Below are 21,076 nucleotides of genomic sequence, written 5' to 3'. Positions count from 1 at the left end.
GGATGGGGCCCGTGCCCAGACTTACGGTGAGGTGTGAGTTGGTGACAGTGACTGTGGCCTGCAGCCCTAGGGAGATGTTGGGCAGAGAGGGAGACGTGTAGAGGCTGAACTGGTTGGGGGAGCTGTCCAGAGGGAGGGCCCGGTGCTGGGGGAGCATCTAGGGAGCAGTTGGGAGACACAGGCATGAGAGCAAGCAAAGGGGGGGCACCTGGGGCAAAGGGCTCTGAATGGTGCCTCGTGCCTCGCTCCCCGCTCCCCACACCAAGCCCCACCTGGGGGATACTGAGAGCTCACAGTCCTTCAGAGGCCCGCAGGACAAAGCCCACTTAAAGGCAACAGGTCCCTGTGGCCTGTCTACATGGGCAGAGAGTCTGCTGAATACTCTCAGCAAGACACACATACAGGAAGGAGCTGCCTTCCGTCTTCCAAGGGAAACGGAGCAGTTTTGGCCCACCCACCCAGCCCTCTGCAGGCCTGTACCTCGGTGGGGATGTTGGGGACTGAGCCAGTAAAGCCATTCTCAGCAATGGTGCTGTGGGAGCTGTTGGGAGAGCTGGGGCCGGAGCCTGGTGCACTGTTACACACGGAGGACACTATGGGAGAATGGGCTGTCACCTGGGCATGCTCAGAGCCACCCACCCACTCCCAGGACTTCCAAACAGGAACAAGATAGGAGCCCTTACCCCCAGGCCCAGCACCGGTGATCTCAACAGCTCTCTTCTTAAAGGTGCTAATGACTGTCCCATCTTTGCGGCGCAAAAGGGGACTACTTCTCCGCTCAGCCACCTTCTGCTTTAGCCTCGAACGTACTTTCAAGTTGGGTTCAGAGGCTGGGGCAAAGGGAACCAGGGCTCAGATACAGCCACAGGAACAAGGCACACACCCGTAGCCTGGCCCTCTGAATTCCAACCCCTACCCCTAGGGAGCCATATTCTGGAAAGCCAGGTCAGGCACTACACACCTGTTTTGCGGAGGGGGAAGTCATCGCGGCTGTCGTAGGGCCCAAGCAAAGGCAGTTTGTAGGAAGGAGGCGTCCCAGGGGGGCCACTCTGGGGAGGGGAACTCTGGTCCAAAGAAGCATGGTGGGCTCCCCTGGAGGGTGTGGAGTGGGGACAGAGACAGACCAAGGTTATCACCCAGCCAACTGCACCTGCCTCCAAGCAATCCCATTGAGGAGCTGCCCACTACATCAAGGGACAGGAGACGGGTCCTGGGGCAGGAAGCAAAGAGAGAAGCCAGGGTGGGGGGTGGGGGTAGGGGAGGAGTTCTACATCCTCAGAGAGACTGTGGGGGCCTGTCTCTGGCTCCGGCCAGGAGCCCCCTGCTGTCCTGGCAGCCACGCAGCTGGAGCAGGGCGCCTCTATGACCCGTGCCTGCCAAGAGCCATTACCAGCATTTGGGGTGCTGTGGGAGGGAATGGTTGAGGCCGCCGGGCGTGGGCTCCTTTGACTTCGACAGAAGGAATTCCTGGAGCCTCAGCTTCACCTCGGTGCTGGCGATGGCACCTGCGGGACAGGGTGCAGCTGACCTGGTGCTCGGGGCCCGAGGGTGCTTGGGGCAGGAGCCCGCGGCCAGGGGCAGAGGGGCAGGAGGCGGGAGGCGTGAGGCGTGAGGCGGGCCTTACTCTCTTTGCTCTTCTCCTTGTTCCGCAGGCTGATCAGCTGCTGCTCCAGCCGCTGCTTCTCCAGCTCCTCCTGCCGCCGCTGCTCCTGCTGCCGCTGCTGCTCCAGCTCCTGCTGCCTTTTGGCCGCCAGCATCTCCTGCTGCTGCTGCAGGGGCATAGGGGGAGGCAGAGTGAGCCAGCTCCAGGCGGGGGGCAGAGGTCTGGGCGCCCCCACCCCCACCCCGCACCCTCCTTGCGCACCTTGAGGTGCTTCTGCAGCTGGACCTCGTGCTGCCGGGTCAGGTGGTCATGCTGTTTCTGGAACTCGGCGAACAGGAGCTGCTTCTGCAGCTGCTGCTGCTGCTTGAGCGCCAGGAGCTCCTGCTGCAGCTGCTGCTCCCTCAGTGCGGGGTCCACAGGGCCTGCCAGAGCCCCCCGTAGCTCCGCGGGGCTGGGGCTGCCTCCTCCCCCACCCCCTATGGAGCTGGGCATGGCTCCAGGCAGCACCGGCTTCACCTCCACTGCGGGGACAAGAGACAGGCGTCAGAGAGCCTAGTGCCAACGCCACCATGCCCTGGCAGCCATGCCGGGGGCCCAGAAGGCTACCAGGCAGGACCGCCAGACCCAAAAGAATAAATCAGGAGGGAGAAGGGTAGGCAAATCCCTCTGCTCCACAGAACTGGGTTCTATCTTAATCATGTGAAGTCAAAGCCGTGAACTTCAATAAGAAAATATGCATAAGCTGGGGTGCCTGGGTGGCTCAGTCGGTTAAGCATCCGACTCTGCATCTGACTCTTCGTTTTGGCTCAAGTCATGATCTCAGGGTCCTGAGATGGAGCCTCACATTGGGCTCCACACTCGGCGGGGAGTCTGCTTGTCCCTCTCTCCCTCTCCACCTCCCCTACTTCAAGCTCTTTCTCTCTAAAATAAATAAATAAACCTTTGAAACAAAAACAAAGGAATAAAAAATATGCATGAGCATGAAGCACACTCTCTGGAAGATTGTGAGTGCTCGACACATGACTATATTGTCATTGATCATTAACACCACTAGGTGTTTTACTGATGAGGACACTGAGCTTTAGAAAGGTTTAAGTACATGACCAAAGACATCTGGTCAGGTGATCAATGAACCCAATGTGAATCCAAACCCTATGCTACTTAAACCACTGCCCTTTCCTTGCCTCCTCCCCACCACTCAACATGACGAGAAGCCTATACTACAAGAGAAACTGAAGCAGATGTTGGTTCTAGAACTGAGGGGCCTGACAGCCAGGGCCCTTAGTAAACCCAGGAGAGACCCGTGGGGCCCTTCCCCCTACCCTCTCCCCTTTTCTCTGCCCCATGCCCAGCTGGGGCAGACAGGACCCAAGGGAGAGGCTGTGATAAAAGGGAGGGAGTGGGGGGAGGGGCAGGAGGCCCCAAGGAAAGGGGGTGCAGGGCTGCACCAAACCAGGGACAGGAGGGGGCTGGGAGTCAGACTCTGCTTCCTTTGCTGGATTATCTCCTTTCAACAGTTTTATTGTAATTACCCTGAAAATGCCGCTATATATAGAGTGAGCCAAACAGCAGCTGTGCCTGGGGGGAGGGGGAACGAGAGAATGGGCGGGCGGCACAGGGAGGAGGTGGGAGGAGGAGACAGGAAAGGAAAGGGAATCAGACAGGAAGAAGGGTAATGCATGGGAGGGCGGGGCGCAGAGGCATGAGCTCAGGCAGAGATCTCCTCAACTCTGGTCTCCAGCCTCTGGGAGAACTGGCAAGGAAGAGAATGGGGGGAGGGGCCTGGTGGGGACCATGGGCTCAGGGGTCCTAGGGAGAGGCACATGTTCCAATGGGCTCACGCAAAGCTCCGGGTCTTAACCTCTTGATCCCTGTACGCTGTCCTCTGGTCCCTGAGTGTCACTCCCCACCACTGCCCTGGGGTTGCCAGGGCAACTGGGCATACACCACACCAGCAGGGAGCCCCAAGCCCAGCCCACACTCCACAGAGCCGCCCAACTCTAGCAGGAAGGGGAAGGCAGGCTACCCACCGCCTGGGAAGGAGGAAGTGAGAGAGGCAGGGCCAACCCACCTTGTTTCTTTTCCATTTCTTTCTCCAAAGAAAGCCCTCACTTTTCTCACTCCAGCCCAGGGAGGCCACAGGGAGCTGGGAAGACCTTCCTGTGGCAAGGCAGCCCACTCCAGCCTGGGCCTGGAGAAGGAAGGACCCCAACATCCTGGTGGCTACCAGTGTCTCCTGCCCTCGTGAGCAGAGCCTCTCTCTGCCCAGGCCCCCACCATCAACCCACCCTGGGAGTGGACAGGGAGTTGGGAGGGGACTAAGGGCTGAACTGGGAGGCTCCCATACCCTGTGCAGTCAATGGGCCTGAATCTCTCCCAGGAACCCATGTTGAATGAGTGTCACCTAGGCAGGGGCTGGGCCTGCTGAAGGTGAAGGCCCTGCTACTACCCTTGTGCCCAAACACGGCCCCTGGGACCCGCCAGAGATGGGGGGGGGCAGGTAAAGGCTGAGCAGAACAGCTCAGTCCCCACCAGCCCCTTCTCCACCCAGCACTGCTAGGCACATTCCTCTGTGGTTTGCCCGCCAGCCACACTGACGACTCTGTGGCCATGAGGCCAGAGCCACATCTGCAGGAGTGGCCAGATGTGGCCAGGAGGGTGGGGTTTCATACACAGACACAAGTACACTCACTCACTTTCCCTCCCAGCCCGTGTCCTCCCCCGGCATCAGGAGGAAGGGCCTTTGGAAAGGCCCTGCAAAGGGCTCCTCTGGAGGTGGCCGACCTCGTCCAGGGTGCAAAGCAGGGTGACAGCAAGGAGGGAGCAGTCAGCCCCCAGTCTCCCCAGCCCTGGAGATGCTCAGCAAAGCACCGGGCTGGCTGGAGAGTTATCTATTCCTCGGCAAGGATGGCTTGGCCTGTGGCACTCTGACCGTTCAGCCAAGAGAAGGACAGGCTTCAACCTGCTGCTCCCGGCAGTGCTGGGGCTGCAGGAACCGGATGACTGCCAGCCTGCCCTCCCAGGGAAGGGCAGGGGTCCAAGTGCTCCTGGCTCCCAGCAGATAACCCTGCCGCCAGCAGTGCTGGCTTCCCTTGCAGGAGCCCTGCAGAGAGGGCACGGGCTCGGGCGATGGGAATCTCCCACCGGGGCTCCCACACAGCCACCACCGTGGCAGAGAGGCTAGGCCCCGGCCACAGTAGGAGCCCCAGCCCCACTGGTACGCAGGTGGCAGGACTCCGCCACATAGCCTTGTTCCCATGCAAGCAGGAAGCACAGCTAACTAGAGAATATTAGTCTGCAGGCTCTGTGGGGGCCTGGACAGCATGCAGCACCCCAGAGGCCTGCCAGGTCATAACCTGGCTCTAAGATGGAAGGGGTGACAGCTGAGCAGCTGGAGTCAGGGAAAGGGTGAGGGGAAGCACAGAGTCTCCTGAATGAAGTTTTCTGGGCACAAAACCCAAAGCCTGGCTGGCCCTGTACCCCCTAAAGGATCTGTGCCCTCTGCCAGCCTGGCATGAACAGAGCAGGTGGCAGTAGCCACCATTAGAATCAAATACCTGGAAGGAGAAATGGGTGTGTGAAGATTAGAGGAGGCTCTCGACCGCCTCCTGGTGGACCAAGAAAGGGGGAGGACCTCTGAAAAAAGGAAGCGAGTAAGCTGACACTGCTCCCTAGGAGGAAAGGCTGGGAACTCTAGCTAGCAAAGAGTCCCCAAAAAGGCCAGGAGAGAGGTCAGGTAGGAGGGCAAGGCCCTGGGTCCCACCCTCAGCCCCCATGCCTCCTTCTGACAGACAGCTAGAGAGAATAGAGAGGAAGCTAGGCAGCCAACACAGTAATCTCCTAGAGAGGGAATGAGGAGCAGGTTTTAGCAGCATGTTTAGGAAGAAGAGTTCAAAATAAAAAAAACATGGGACACCAGAGTGGCTCAGGGTGTGATCCCAGAGTCTGGGGATCGAGTCCCACATCAGCTCCCTCCATGGAGCCTGCTTCTCCCTCTGCCTGTGTCTCTGCCTCCTCTCTCTGTGTGTCTCCCATGAATGAATAAATAAGAAATCTTTTAAAAAATTAAAATAAAAAAACAAATCTGGTTGCCCAAGGGTAAGGCCAGGCCCTCCCCCTGCTTGGAACATCCTGCAAGCCATGCCCCAGCACCGTACCCTCAAGTGAAGAAATCACCAGTTCCAGAATCCCTGTGCCCCAAACCCTGGCAGCAGGAAAATAGTACTTTTAGTCCCCCCCACACACCTCCCAGAAGCCCTAGATGGAGGGGGTCGACACAGCATGTGGACCTGCCCAACAGACCTAGAAAGCTTAACACCTGGCTCTTAAAAGACCCTGCTAGGGACACCTGCGTGGCTCAGCAGTTGAACGTCTGCCTTTGACTCAGGGCATGATCCTGGAGTCCGGAATCGAATCCCACATCAGGCTCCTATAGAGAGCCTGCTTCTCTCTCTGCCTATGTGTCTGCTGCTCTCTCTCTCTCTCATAAATAAATAAATAAAATCTTAAAAAAGAAAAAAAAGATCCTGCTCCCAGGAGCCACCAGCCACCGAAGGCTAGGGGAGAAGTAAGAGACCCAGGGTACGCAGAGTATGAGACAGGGGTACACTGTGCTGTCTGGAACATCTATGCAAGATAAAAAATGAGGCCTCTGCAGCTAAGTCCTAGATCAAAGGAACTACCTTACGAAAAAGAGGGGAGAGGGTGAAGAGGGCCTTTGAGATCACCCGACTAGGCCGACTCTTTGCACCGATGAGGAAATCACACCTCTTAGGCTGCTGTGCAAAAGATCCCACAAGCTAACTAGCAGGGACTCACACCCTCTGAACACTAACCTGAGTACCCTGGTTCCACTGTAGGGCATCCCAGGCCCTCCACTCCAGCCAGCCTCGGTAACTGGCCCCTCTGGAGAGTAATGTGCTGGCAGCCCATCGGAGAGGGCAGCACCTTCCACCAGAACCCGTGCCCTGAGGAGCTCCCTCCCCAGGCTGGGCAGTCAGCAGCTTCCTGCGATGTCTAACGACCCCGTTCTGTCCCTCTAGAGAATGGGAAAAGGAGCTTGTCCCTTCCTCGGCCTTGAGGGATTCAGGAAGGAGGCAGGCAGTAGCATTTCGCACTCCTCCCCATGACGCCGATGACCCCTCCCCACCAGGGACGGGTTCCCATGATCTATTTCTGTGCTCTTACGTGACTAGTGAGGCCAATTTAGGCTCAACAGGTTCTACCACAATTCAGACAGTATTTCCACATGTGCAAGCTGGGGAGGACTCTCACCTAGCAATTTTCACAGCTCCTCATGTAACGCAAGCGAACACACATCACGTAATGGTTAAGAGCCTTGGCTCTGGGGTAAGAGAATGCCAGGGTTCAAGTCAGGCTGTGCTACTTCCTAGCGCAAGGTGCTCAGTACCTATCTGTGCTCCATGCAGGTCTCTGTGAAATGGAGTAAGTACCTTCTTCCCAGAGCTCTCAGGCTCTGGAGAGGACTCACAGATGAGCTTGGCACTGGGCCCAGGAAGATCTCAGGGGCTGCTAGTGAGGACTGGTACTAATGGCTCCTGATATATCTGTGTGCTGTGTGTGTCCTGGACTCCTCTGTCAGTCTAGCTAAGACTTTAGACCACTTCTCAGAATGCTTCTAAAGTGTGTGAAATAAAATACTTAGAACCCAGGGTGTCTGGGTGGCTCAGTCAGTGGGCATCTGCCTTCGGCTTGGGCCATGATCTCCAGTTTCTGGGATCCAGCCCACATCAGGTTCTCCACTCAGTCGGGAGTCTGCTTGACCCCCTCCCTCTCCCCTTAGCCCACTTGTATGCTCTCATGTTCTCTCTTTCTTAAATAAATATTAAACAAACAAACAAATAAAAAAACTTAGAACTGTGCCAAGCTCAGACCACTACGAGAGGGAGGCCTTAGCTCTCTCGTTTCAGTTTGCTTCAAGGTTGCTCTGTGGTCCTGTCCCCATCAAAGCCCTGCCATGGGCCCCACACAACACAAACAGGAGTTGCCAGCAGCTAGATCCCAGCACTCGAGAAGGAATCGCTGGGAACAGCCTCCTCCCAACCACAGCACATCCAGGCTGTCTCTCCCACCTCGCTGCCTCCAAGAAGGGCTGCTCTGTCCTCTGTGGTTCAGTCCACGGCTGTGGCATCCCTCCGGTCCCTCAGAAGCATTACTTAGCACAGACGAGCCCAAGTTTTGCTCCATGTTCTCAGGGCCCCAACTCCAAGTGGTTGGAAAGTCTCCCCTGGTATCCAACCTCGAAGTGACAGCTCTCTCCCCAGTACTATCCCACATGATCTATCCACATTTCTGAGCCCCTCTTCTTGAAAGGCAGAAGCAACGTGCAACTGACTTCAGGGGCTTTTAGAACGTTAGTGCAGGAAGGACCTGCAAATCAGCAACTCAGCTTCCCAAACTGAGAGAGGACGTGAGACCACAGCTGAAAGAGACTTGCCCAGTGTCATCTGGAAAGGAGGCAGAGGAGCTAGGGCTTACTCAGGGTCTTCTGACTCTCTGCCTCCCACTAAAAACAAAATAGAACAAAAACACAAACCAACAATAACCACCACCACCAGGAGAAACTATGAGGCCCACTCCTGCACTTAATGAGAGAAGGATGCAAGGATCTAGACAGGGCATCCAGTTGGCCGTCCGGCACACCAGAGCCCAGGAGCACAGGCGAGAAGGGTTCAGTGGTTAGAGTCCCCAGAAACCTTGAGGCCGACTGTGCCTCTGAAGGACCTTAAGACTAGCAGGTGCAGAGGCCCGGTGGAAGGCACAGTGTCTCGCTGGTGAAGGGAGAGCTACTCATTGATCTCTCAGTTGCTATCTGGAGGAGAAACAGACTCACTTCTCACAGCCCATTTCCAGGAAACACTGGGGCACCAAGCTATAGGCAGCTCAAAGTCACACTAATCATTCAAAGCCTGCAGCTGTTGCTGGGCCTGTTCACTCCACACCTGGGGTGGACAGCAGGGGCTCCGGGGGGGGGGGGGGGGGGCTCTGCTTCCACTCCCGAAGTGCAACCCAGCCCTGAGCATAGCATCCAGCAGGGCGCACTGCCCACCTGCCCACCTGGCCACTTGCCATAATCCCCCACCCCAGCCGGGGTTTAGACACCTGCTGACCAGTGTCTCAAGGCATCCTCCCTCTGTAGACTGCCAGGCTGCCATGGGCTGGGTTTGCCTCTGACTGGGGCGACAGCCTTCCCCCCTGCTGCAAGGAGTCCAGAGCCTGCTGAGGCCCTCCAGAGTTGCTGGTGACATCCACTGCAGACTGAGAGGCCCCATGATCCCGTCCACACAACTTCTGTCCGCAGAGCCTAAGTCTACTCACATCAAAATCACCAGAGATGCGTCAAAAATGCCCTACAGAATCCGAACCCTTCAGGGGGCTAAGGCTTGGAGCTCTGCAAGTTAATATATTCCCTTAGTACTTCTGATACAACTGAAAGTTTGAGAACTACTTTCTCATGGTCTGGCTACACTCATTTCTGCTGCCAACCTGACAGCTGTTACAGCTGTGTGTGTGGACACAGTTAATCTGATTTCCTGTCTGGCAGCTGTGTAGCAGGGAAGGGACAGCTGAGGGTCTCAAAAACAAGAGGAGGGGATGAAGGAGGAGGGGATGGGGGTAGGGAGGCTATCTGAATGGGATAGAGTGTTCAACTTTGTTCCTGAGTGCCCTGCTCCCCTGAATTCCCTGCAGGGAGGGAGAAAGCTGACCCACTATTCACAGAAAACAAAATCTCTTGGAAACCTCAGGAGCCCCCTCTTCCCCCCAAAGCCAGACTGGTCTCTATTCTCTAGAAGCACAAACAGGAGACACAAAGACAAGTTGTGCAAATTGTATACTACATAAGAGCACCCAACCACAGGGGCAAGTTGGGGCTGAAATCTAGCCCACGTTCCAATTGCTAAGCCACGTGCTCTGGCATGTAGATGTATCCACCCGGAAGAAGGGCCACCTCTCAAAAATGTATACAAAGGAACGTTTGTATGGGTTGGCAGTAGCCCTACAAAGAGACCTGAATCCAAATCCCAGCTGTCACTTACCCTGTGACCTTGGGCAAGTTCCTTTACCTCTCTGATCCTTCTCAATTATACAACATGCCTAATAATACCTTACTAAAAGAGACAAGGTAAGGAAAGCATCGGATACTTTTGTCACTTAGGACATTATTAGTTCCTGTCCCACCTGAGCCTCGCCCTTTCTACCTTCCCCACACCCCTACACCTACACACCCACACACCCAGCCAAGCTTAGAATGGTGTGAAGAACACGAATAAGAATATCCAGGGGAAATCCCGATACCAAACCCAAACCCCATGGCACTTCCCAGCATACGCAGCATCCTTCCTGGCACAAGCAGGATTCACACCCTCCTTCACTGGGGAAAGGAGACTCCTCCTCCATGCCTGCTCATAAAATCCTACACAATGCCTAAGCATCAGGTCTGCCCAGTCCGGGCCACAGGGGAATCCAGGGCCCACAGAAAGGAAACGGGATCCCCCAGCACTGTGTCCTTGGGAATCCCACACACGAGTTGGAGCTCTGAGGCTCCCCAAGCTGCAACGATGCCTGAATGCTCGGGGTGGCCACTGTGTGCCAGGCTGTTGTGCAGAAGCCAGGCAGAGACCCCGTCCATCGAGGAAGACCTCTGATGGCACTATCAGAAACTATGGCTGGTTCCCCTCATCAAGCAGGAACAGCAGAGTGCCCTGCATCCCCTGTGGGCTCCCCCAGCCAAGGCTCTGGCTCACCCACTGGGACAACTCACCATATCTGTCTATTCACCCACAGGCCAAGCCCCAGAATAGAACCCAGGAATCCTGACATCAGCCCTGGACACCAGCCCCTCCAAGCAACATTCATTCATCCATGCGCCAGGCACTGTGCTACAGAATGGCTGTGAACGAGACACCCAGAGAGCAAAGGATGGCCCTAAAAGAGGGTTCCAAAGACTTGCTGCTGGAGTAAGTAAAGTCCAGGTTAGACAGCCATCCTGGCAAGCCCTGTTCCCCAACCTCTTGGGCTGGGGAGGACTGGCGACACATACTGCCCAAGAAGCGTCCTTGGACACCTGCTTTTTTAGCCATAGGCTTTTGCATCCTGTCTGGAGACTGATCAAGAGATGGGGAGAGGAGGCAGGCGGGGGTGGGGGGGAACACCAGGCTGCCTGAGCCCTCATGGCCGTGTTTATCCGGGGTGGATTTTTTTTAACCCAAAGGTTAAAGCGTTTCTATTTGAAACATCTATTTACATTCCAGAGTCCAAAAAAAAAAAAAAAAAAAAAAAACAAGGCATCCGAGCTCCAGGCCTATATCTGTCCCTAGCCGCGTCACAGACACAGCATCAGAGCTGCGCAGGGGGAACATTCTTAGCCCTCTCCCCGAGCCGCTGAGGTGACTCACGCCTCCCTCCTGCCAGCATGGACCACACCACCGATCAGAAGGCTAGGCAGTGTGTGTGTGGCAGGTGGGGGCAGAGGGATCTGGAGAGAGGGGCTGGGAGTGGGGAGGTCTATGCAGACAGGCAGCCTTAGGGAAGGTATGGGAGTAGCAGGATTCCATCCTGCAAGGATTCTAGGGTCTAACTTGAAAGAAGGTAAGAGACCATGCTGAGGAGAAAACTTTAGGCCAATTGCCAACTGCTGCCGAGAGGCTAGGGACAGAGGGGGGGCGAGGAGGGGGGCAGGACGGGTGGATCGGTATGGCATCTGCCTGATAGGGTTGAGCTGCCTGCAAGAAATGCTCTGCAGTCAGTCCTTTGCTCTCCAAGAGATGGGCTTGACTCAGAGGATTCAGGGCAGAGTCATTGAGCAGGGTCTTCAGTTAGAGCTTCTGGCTCTACCAGACCAGGGCCAGAGCAGCCCCCTGTGTTTATACTCCCTCCCGGGGATACTGCATAGGTCCTCTGCACAGCTGGCATCCCAGGGACCTGTGTGAGCATCCTGCAGGGCTAGCCCCTAGGGGTATGCCCTGACCCTAGGAGACTATGTGGGCATCACTGTCCAGGCAGAAGGCAGGCCTTATTTTAAGGATCTTCCAAAACTTCCCCAAACATTCATCCTCTGATACATCTTGGTCCAGCTGCAACCTTAGCTCTGGAAGGCTTCTAGAGCCAAATCACAGGTACTTGTATAAGCAAACAGCTCCCACCTTACAGTTCAAAGCCTGGGACCCACACCCACGTATCCAGAGGGAAAGACTCCCGATACATATGCACACGGATGCCCACACCCAAGTGCAAAGCCACTGCCAGGAGGGGCCAAGCCGGCATGGGTCCAGCGGGCCCCTCCCTAGAAGAAGCATCTTGTGGTGCCGGCCTGGTGGGAAGGCTGTGCCAGAAAGGCCTGATGCTGCCAACAGGTTCCTGGGAGAGAGGAAGAGAGGGAGTGGCCCAGCTCTGGGGGACCCCACCCCCAGCCAAGAGCCAAAAAAGTCCCTGCTAAGGTGGCAGGACTGGGGGTCCTCAAGCCCAAAAGAAGCAGAGTAACACTCCTTCACCATCACGAGATGGGATGAAACCAAGGCCTGAGGGAAGGAGAAGACAGATGGGGGAGCTAAAGGAGTCGGGACCCCTGACATCCCAGCTGCCAGCCTCCACCTGACCCTACCACAACTGCATCACATCTGACTCTCCGGGAACTCCTGACTGGGGACTTACAAAAGCTGTTATTTCCAAGAACCTGGCCAGAGGAGCTGGGGTAGCCTTTATTCTTGTAGACACTTGGCTATGGCTTATTCCCCTGCCCAGACCTGGGGAGCAGGCCACTGGAAGGCAGGTCACTGACCCACTTCCTCCCCTCCCACCACAGTGCCAACTAGGCCAGGATCCTCTAGTAATCCACAGCCCCCAGCAGCTTACGCAGACCCTGCCGGAGGCCAAAGAGACTCAAGAATGCAGCAGAGTGCAGCTGGAGGGCATAGCAGGAGGCTTGGGCCACAGAGAGCAGGGAAGCCCACCTCAGTGAGCATGGCTCCCCTGACCACCCAGATCTCAACAAAACCCTCCAAAAAGATCCAGGCAGGATCCCACCTGGGCGATTCCTGGAGCCAGATACTCAGCCCCAGGGACAAGGATGCTCAATGGCAGAGGGCAGGCGGGGACACCGAGGCACTTACCTGCCACAGGGATGCCGTGTAGAGGGGTCCGAGGCAGGATTTCCAAGGATGGTTCCCGGCCTGACATCCCATCTGCTGAGAAACAGGATTCTGTCTCATAGATGGTCTGCAGCATCTCCACGAGCCCCTGAGCCTTGGGCACCAGCAGCATGCCAGGGAGGGGGCCGCCGGAGGCGTAAGTCGGCCAAAGGAAAGGTGGTCGGGCGGGGCCCTCACTGCTCAGGGGCTCCCTGAGGCCACTGCCGCTGGGACCCGTGCTATAGGGAGGTGCCTCATCCGGCCTGGGCACTCCTGGCAGCAGGAGGAGCCAGGAGGCCCCGGAGCTACAGGCCCAACTCTCCTCTAGAGGGGCATCGGACCCCTGGCCTTTCCCCAGCTCCCAGGAGCTGGGGTATGGCTGAGCACTCAGGGGACAGGAAGGGGAGCTCAGCAGGCAGGCGGGCTCTCTGTGTTCCCTCCCAGCCCTGGGTGACAGCTCTGGGCCTGGCTCCCTGCTCCTCCTTCCCGAATGAGCCGCCGGCAGCTGGCAGGAGACTGAAATAGCAGTTGGGGGAGGGCCCTGTCTATAAATAGGTGGAGCATGCTCAGGGAGCCGCCGGCCGGCTGCCAGGAGCCCGGGCCTGGCGGAGGCCCCATGGGGGGGGAGGCGCGTTCCACCCCAGGAGGAAGCGCCAGGCAGGGGGATGGGGAGAGGGGAGGGCCCGAACTCAGGGCCAAGGCCACAGAGCCGGGTGGCCAGAGTCTGGGCTGGGGAAGGGCACAGGCCAGAGGACCCATGTGTCTGGGAGCAGCTCTGGTGCTATTCTTGGCAGGCAAGGGGCCAGAGACCCAAAAGCCAGATTCCATCTCTATGTTCCCCCTCGCCATCGGAGCAGGTAAAGAAACCAGAAGGGTCTGGAGAGGGTGGCAGACAGGGCCACCTGGCCTAACCTCACATCTTCCCTGGAGTCCTCCTAACAGCCAGATGGGAGTTTATTTAACTTCCGCCCTCCCTCAGAGCTGGAAGGTGCCTCCCCACCCCCTCAACCAGAAGGGAGACCCCTGAGCAGCAGCGAAATGGCACCTCCCTCCTACCCATTAGCGGTGTTGCCTCCAGGGGCTGCTCAGCTTCCTTCCAGGGAGCAGGGAAAGAATCTTCCTGGATAGGCCTTGCCCCTAACCATGAAGGGGACCAGCGAGCATCTGCCCACTCTAGGAGCACATGCAGCTCCTCCCTGGCAATGTACCAGGTGCAACGCTGGCAACAGCACATACATCACCTCATTTACTCTGCACGATGACCTCAGGAGATAGGTGCAGGTGGGGAAACTGAGGCAGCAAGATGCAGTCACTCTACATCATACAGTTGCTTAAACGGTAAGGCCGGGATGTCTGAGGCTCTAGTCTGAGTGCTAACCACCACAGCCCACTGCCTCCTACACAAAGGAACACATGAAGCTGTCATAGGGTTCCCATTGATAGGTAAGATGACCCCCAGGACCCTGAGAGAAACAACCATGAGGCTGGAGCCCCTCTAGGAAGACTCAAGCAGCTGTCAGGCTGCAGCCCTTCTCTACCAGCACAAGGCTTGGCACAGCCGCCCATGCTCCTGGGGCCCTGATGGGACCTGGGGCTAGTGCACCACGAGGACTGGTGACGTCTGCCCCCCTGCCCACTGCTGGCTCGTCCCTTCTCAGGTTGTGCCTCCCAATGGTACTGAGATTCCACTTGGCCCCCTGACCTCACTGGAGCCTTTTAATAGCCTGGTTATTCCTGGGTCTGGGTCCCCCCTCCCCCTTCCTGATGTCACAGTTGCTATTTTGGAGCCCCCCTCCTGCCCCCTCCTTGCCCCCAACTCCAGGCATGGAGCCAGGGACACCTGTCCTCTCCCTGGACTGGATGACCTCACCCTCCCGTCAGGAGCCCTGGAGGACCTGGCCAATCAAGGACACAGTAGCCATGGCTCCTGCGGCCCATCTTCTCAGCCAGCTTCCACCAGGCAGGGAGGATAGCAAAGGGGCCTCCTGTCCTGAGGGGGGGGGGGGGGGCACACACAGGGTTGGTGGTAGAAGAGGTTTTTCCAAGGCCCTGGACTAGTTGATCTTATACAATAAGATGTACATTGGGGTGTGGGATGGGAAAAGGACCCGAACAAAGATCTGGAGCTTCAGCTTCTCTCTCAGGGCAGACTCTAGAAAAATGGTGATGGAGCAGTGCTCCCCACAGGGGTTTGGAATTGGGAGACACCTCAGTGTGGGCCTGGGAAACTCATTCACCACCTCCTGCTCCAACCTCATCCTGGCCAACCAGACTCTTCCTAAAGAGGAAGGGAAGAAAAGACCAAGGTCCCCCAGCCACAAGCGGGTGATGGACAGTAAACTCAAGGCAGCCCAAAAACCAAAAAGCCGGGGGCAGCAGCCCCTCCCAACTCAGGACTCCACCCACCCACGCTGGGAGCAACCAGAAGGGCTGGCTAGCCCTGTCCTGGCTCTCTCTGCCTGCCTCAGGCACAGGAGAGTAAGGTAGGGGAGCCCTGTTCTGGAGGAGAGGAAGTCAGCAGTAACAATGACTCAAAAGTAGGGCCCCCAGAACCTGGAGCAGCCAGAAACCAAAAGAAAGAGAACTTACTAAGGGAAGACAGGAGCACTCAGCAGACTGGGCACCCAGAGGTTAGAACTTCCCATAACAGCATGAAGTGGGAACCAAACTGTCAGACAGCCGGACAATCCTCAATGCACTTCCCAGAGTCCCCTAGGGGAATTAGAGACAAGGCCTGGGGTGGGGACCAGTGTCTTCTTTTCCTCTGAGACTCAAGTGATACAACAAGGTCTTCCTCATGTCTAACCTCAATCCTTCATGCTTTCTGGCCCCTCTACTCATGGTTCATTTCTCTTCTCTATCCCAACCTATCCAGCTCTCCCATGAGTTGTCCCACAAACCTTCCAGAGCACCCACCAAGTATAGGGCGCATGAACTCCACTGGGAGCCAGCACCATCTTCTCTGGGTCACAACCGGAACGACCTTGTTCCCTTCCTCAGAGGCTGGCCTCCGGCCCCTGAACCTTCAAGGTCTGGAGGAGGAAAAGAGCCCAAAGCTGGCTCCTTGGGCTCTTCCAGGCTCCCATTTCCAGGGCACAAAAGTTTGGGATTAGGCCCTGACCTAACAGAAGAAAGCAAGTCCTCTCAGTGCACAGGGAAAAAAATCCAAGGGCTGCCTCAGGAGCACCTCGGATGGGGGGGGGGGGGGGGGTGGTGGTGGTGCCAGCTGCCCCAGGGCCCCAGAAATATCAGGCCTGCCTGCCCTCCAGTTTTCTCCTGCCCTCAGAGGCCCATCATGATGGAGTCTATCAGCACTGCCTGGAAGCTGCCATGTGCCAGGTTCCATGCTAGGTGCTGGCTGAACCCTCTCGTTTGAATCCAAAGTCCCAGAAAAACGTGAACACCTACTTTGGCATCTTTCACATCCCCTCAGGGTTGACCCTGCCTCTGACTGCCCCATCTGAGCCTTCAATCCCTTTTGACTGATGAAGTAGGGAAGAGGAGGGCGGAGCAGATCCCAGTCTACAGAGAGCACAGGTGCACTGGGGGCATCTAAGTGTAGAACGGACACCAGGAGTCCACTTCCCAGACCCTCGCCCCACGCCCACACTGACCCACTTTCTCCTCCTCCGGGCTGGCTGCCTGCCTTCCCCGGGGGCTCAGAGGCAGAGCATGAGCCCGAGGCTGGGAGGCAGGACGCCGAGGTTCCTGGCTCCACCCCACACCCATGCCCCAGTTTCTCTGGTCACCCAGAGGGGGCAGCTGCTTTCCTCCCTCCTTCCTGGGAAAGAGAAATAGAGAAAGTGTGGAGTGTGCTGGGAGGTGCTGGGCAGGCAGGTGTTGTCATGAAGCTTGTCTCCCCTCCCACGCTGGGGATAAGGAACCTGGCTGCCGCCTCCTGTCGCCATCCATACTGGCTCCCACAACAGGCCTCACTTTTGCCCTCCCTTCTGGGCAGCAGCACAGAGGACAGGGCAGAGATCAGAGCAGGCCTAGGTCCTGGGTCCCAGGCCAGCTCCTCCAGCCTGGCCAGGCCGAGCCCAGACAGGGGGCAAGTTCTGTGAGTCCTTCAACCCCACTGAGGGGAGCAGAAATGATCAGCCCCAGAAAAATAAAGAAAGCCTCACTCCTTGAGCCCTCTTTGGCCTAAAGAGAAGCCAGATACCAAAGAGTGGTATCCTCAGGGAAGCAGGCAGCCCCATCAGTGGCCTCTGCCTGTACTCTCAAGGTGGCAAAAGAGGCAAATCAGGTCAAATGCTGGCGTTCAGCCCAGCCCAGACCAAGTCAATCAGCCCCCACTCCCTGGGGAGGAGTGAGCCCCAGAAGTAAACTGTTTGCCCTGCCTGCTGCCCCTCACCCGAGACATTCTCTCTTCCTAACTCATTTGCTAGGAGGGGAGGGCTGGACCATGTTCTATTTTTCTTCTGTTTTCCTGCAGGCTGAGCTCAGGGTTGGGCGTGTTGGGGATACTTAAGGACTTGCCAGATAGGAAAAGCTCCCACCCCGGGAGAAATTGAGGGGGCGAGGAGACAGCACTGTTCTGTGCCCTGAGGAAAGAGGAATGAGTCTTGGGGACTCAAGAGAAGGTGAGAGGTACTCAGGGGCCAGGGCACCCAGGTGCTGGGGACTACTCCTCATCACTCTCACTCCTCTCCCCAGTTCCAGGGCTGCACGCTCTTCCTGGGGCTCCCTTCAGAGTATCCACAGCAAAGTGAACACCCACTTGCCCAGCTACAGTTTCATTTTACTCCTATGGAGTCCAAAGGCACATGGTCCCTGGGCTTGTGCCAGACTCCAAGCACCAGCAGCCCCAGCCCAGATGCTACTCTCAGCTCTGGGAATAGCAGGTGCTGGGCCCCTCAAAAAAGGAGAGCTGTGCGGAAGCTACCCATCTCCTTGGCCCAGAGCAGCTCTTTCTCCACAAGAAGAGGCTGCCCCGGAGCCCCAGGAAAACTAGATGGGAAGAGTCTCCCGGGGGTGCCCTCGAGAAATGATAGCAACTCTGAGGCCTCTCCATGGTCCTAAAATGCAGTTCCCAGTATTTGGCCCCCTCCTCCTCTCCCTCCTCTCCAAACGTGAGAAGACAGCATCTCCCCCTGCTGGGGGGAGCTGGAAAGCCAGCCAGGAAGTGAGACAGCCCTCTAAGCCCCACTCCCACGGGCCCCTCCGGGCCTGGCTCCTGGCTCCCTGGCTCCATAGCCCTTCCCAGACTGCCAGCCTCCTGCGCTGGGGGACACCTCCATCTACCACCACACTCCTTCCAGCCCTGGCTGAAGTGGCTACAAGACAAACTTGGACCACTGGCATCTGGAAAGGCAACTTCGTGACCTCCTCCAGCCAACGTTGATCATTTGAGCCTTTCACTGTAAGGGAATAAAAGCCCAAAGCTGGGAAATGTCCTTCCCAAGCCATCATCAGATGCCTCTGGGCAGTTTCTGTTCCCTTGGCCAACAGTTTGACAACCTAGGCTCGGTGTGACCGTATATGGCCCCTAGATAAGTCAGCATAGTAGCTCAGAAGAAAGGAGAGGTTGGCACATGACCCTGCTGCAGGAGGGTCCAGCTGAGGTGGCCAGGGACTGGGGAGAAGCCCCCTCAGGTGGTTCTCTCCCTTCCCTTGGCCAGCCTAGCCTCAGAGGAGGAAGCAGGAAGTTGGAGCTTGACAGTCACCCCCCACCCCAGCACCAGAGTCCCATTGACCTCTCTCCATGCCTCACTCCTGCCACAGCCCCTACAGGTTGAATGAAGGCAGGGACAGAGGGAGGAGGCTCTGAAGGGGAAGTACAAACCCTGCAGGAGGGGACTCACCAGGCAAAGCTGACCTGGTGAGCCTCAAGAGTCCGGCCCTCACCAACTGGCACTCTACTCTGCTTGCAGCCCGTGACCTGAGTCTATCGTGCCGGAAAGAGAAAGAGGGGCAAGCACAATGTTGACCAAATCAAATGGAGCAAAGACGAATAATCCCACCAGCTTCCAGCTCCCCTGGGTCTACTAGAAGCCCCAGGACCTGAGTCAGGACCTTTGCCATAGAGCACTAGCATTGGGTCCTCAAGAGAAACCATCAGGTCCACCAAACTGATAATAAGCAACAAGATGGGAGGTGGCCAGGATCCCTCCCATCCCAAAGATGCTGCATTCCATCCAGTAAATGGGTTTTCATCTCTAGTTCCTAATTCCCCTAACCCTAAAAGAAAGGAAAATATCCCTCTACTCCTACAGAAAAATATGTGGGGGTTAGGCTGGGCTGTGGGGGTTAAAGCCAAACAAGATAGACTCTGACCCTCTAAGACTGTACAGAAGAAGACAGCCAGGGACAGAAGGCAGTTATTACTCTGACCACACTGACCCATGACCCTCCTGGGAAACTCCTGAGGGTCTGGCTCCGGCCACTGGGACACATCCTCACGGGCATCCACCCAGACCCACCCATACATAAAGCTGCCTGGAGTCCCACCCAGAGACTATTTCTGGCAGCACTAGGCAGCCTCCTAGGAGCAGAGGGGAATAGGACATCGCAGAGTCAAAGACCCCAAATTAGGAATCCACCACATCCAGGGCCCAAAAAGAGAAGGGGGAGTCTACCCAGGCTCAAAGAAGAGAGCCAAGACTCCTCTACCAACATGTCACCGCACCCATCCCACTACCACATGTTCCCAACAAAGCCTGAGGCTAAAGGCCCTGCAAACCTCCCCTACGAAAAGAGCATGGAAGGCAGAGAAACTCTCCACCAGGAAGAGAAGCAACCACCACAAAAAGGAAGCTGCATTCAGCTATTGCAGGAAACCTTCCAACATCATCCCCAGCCGGCCCAGAGACATTCGGGGACACATATTCCCTCTCAGGCCTGGCTGTCTTGGCAAATGGGGCTGGGCAGAACTGGAACTGCAGGCCCTCCGAGTTGAGAGGGCCAGCGTGTGGACAGAGTTGGACCCATGTCCTCCCAGGCCCAGGCTGGCCTGGCAGCACATCAATCTCCAGTTCTGCCCCATAGTCGGTAACTTCAGGTTTGCCTTGGTCCTTTTCTCGATGCTTCTCTGTTCCTGACCCCTTGTTCCCTTATGGCTCAGACCCCCCAAAGGTCAGCTGGCCTGGGCTAGAAACTCATACAGCCCACTCTAGCCAAAACCACCCCAGGGTGCCCTTTCTCTGGCCTCCCAGCTCTTACCCGACTCGGTGGGAGAGTTCATGCCGGCTCTGGGCCCACAGGAAGCTGGCGTTGGGGGCTGGGATGGGAGGGGGTGGAGCTGCGGTGATGTCAAGAGGGACAGACGATAACAGACAGACGGACGGGACAGGAGCCCGGGGCTGCTGTGCCTCTAATGCCCATCAGAGGCCATCCTTCGGGGCGAGGCAGTCAGGCACTCAGAACGGCATCCCTAGGGAGAGATGGAGCAGGGTTAGAGGCCCCCAGCTCAGGAACCCGGAGAGTTGAAGGAGACCTCAGGGCTGGTCAGTTGACACCTGGGGAAGAGGAGGACACTTGTCTGTGGGGGGGTGGGGAGGCCACAGAGGAAAACAGCAGCGCTGGCCAGACCCTGGCTGCTTCTCTAACGGGTGAGGCTGCCAGCACTCAAGGAAAGGGAAATGGCTACACTAGCCACACCCAAACTCCCTTTACAGGTGACAGTGTCCACTGCCAGGTGGGGGGAGACCTTACAGACTCGCTTGGGTGCCTGATGTGGGACTGGGTGTACATGAAAGGAGAAAAGCACAGGAGATTTGAACTCTGTCTGTGGTAGTGGGGAGATGCAGGGCTGGAGTCCGTGGCAAAAGTTAAGGGAGAAACTAGTATCCCAGCCCCAGCTGGCTGAGCCGGGACTCTTCTGCACCATGTTACTTTCTTCATACTCCCTAAGCCCTGTGCCACCCAACCCTGGAATTGTGACATACTTCTATCTTAGTATCCCCTGTTCAACAGTAGGTCCAGGAAAGACGATAAGAGCCTCTCTTCTACTGATAACCCATGCTGTTTTCCAGGAATTTGGAAAGGCAGTGACATGCACACACACACCCCCCCCCATCTAGCACTCCCCAGACGAGGGTTCAGGGCCCAAGTCCAGGGCTTTATGTGTGTTGTACAAGTTGTGCCCTACGTAAGGAGGTCTGAAAACCAGCCTGTGCTCTGCCTGCCAAGCCGCTGGTCATCCAGGCTGAGACCACCCAGAATAAAAGGACACCTTTTCCCGGTTTGTACAAAGGCCCCAAAGACTCCAACAGTAGGTTTGCCCAGACCAACACAATAATGGAGGACATCCCAGTATTCCAGGACTGTAAGTTTGCCAACCTGTCCCCACCCCTTCAGCGCCTTGCCTCCCTCCAGCCCCATG

At 56.8% G+C, this 21,076-nt stretch overlaps 1 protein-coding gene across 7 annotated transcripts in view; it reads right to left on the bottom strand.

Moving 5' to 3' along the window:
• HDAC5 (histone deacetylase 5) overlaps nt 1–21,076 on the bottom strand; it is a 35,938-nt gene that overhangs the window by 10,328 nt on the left and 4,534 nt on the right. For 2 of the 7 annotated variants that reach the window (XM_025440553.3, XM_049114012.1), the window contains exons 2-10: nt 19,915–20,125; nt 12,733–12,807; nt 1,865–2,124; nt 1,625–1,769; nt 1,391–1,505; nt 962–1,092; nt 684–830; nt 481–593; nt 26–157 (exon numbers count right to left, since the gene is read on the bottom strand). In XM_025440553.3, coding sequence (XP_025296338.1) covers nt 26–157; nt 481–593; nt 684–830; nt 962–1,092; nt 1,391–1,505; nt 1,625–1,769; nt 1,865–2,124; nt 12,733–12,807; nt 19,915–19,936 — 1,140 coding nt within the window. In that variant the 5' untranslated portion in view covers nt 19,937–20,125. Of the gene's footprint in view, nt 1–25; nt 158–480; nt 594–683; nt 831–961; nt 1,093–1,390; nt 1,506–1,624; nt 1,770–1,864; nt 2,125–3,674; nt 3,795–12,732; nt 12,808–13,991; nt 14,117–15,339; nt 15,463–19,914; nt 20,126–21,076 lie in introns of those variants that run through there. The other 5 variants (XM_049114014.1, XM_049114016.1, XM_049114017.1 and 2 more) reach the window with 5 other exon arrangements.

This window comes from Canis lupus, chromosome 9, assembly GCF_003254725.2.
Source record: "Canis lupus dingo isolate Sandy chromosome 9, ASM325472v2, whole genome shotgun sequence".
NCBI lineage: Eukaryota > Metazoa > Chordata > Mammalia > Carnivora > Canidae > Canis > Canis lupus.
The sequence above is the reverse complement of the archived record's forward strand: the minus strand, read 5'-3'. Positions and strand labels throughout refer to the sequence as shown.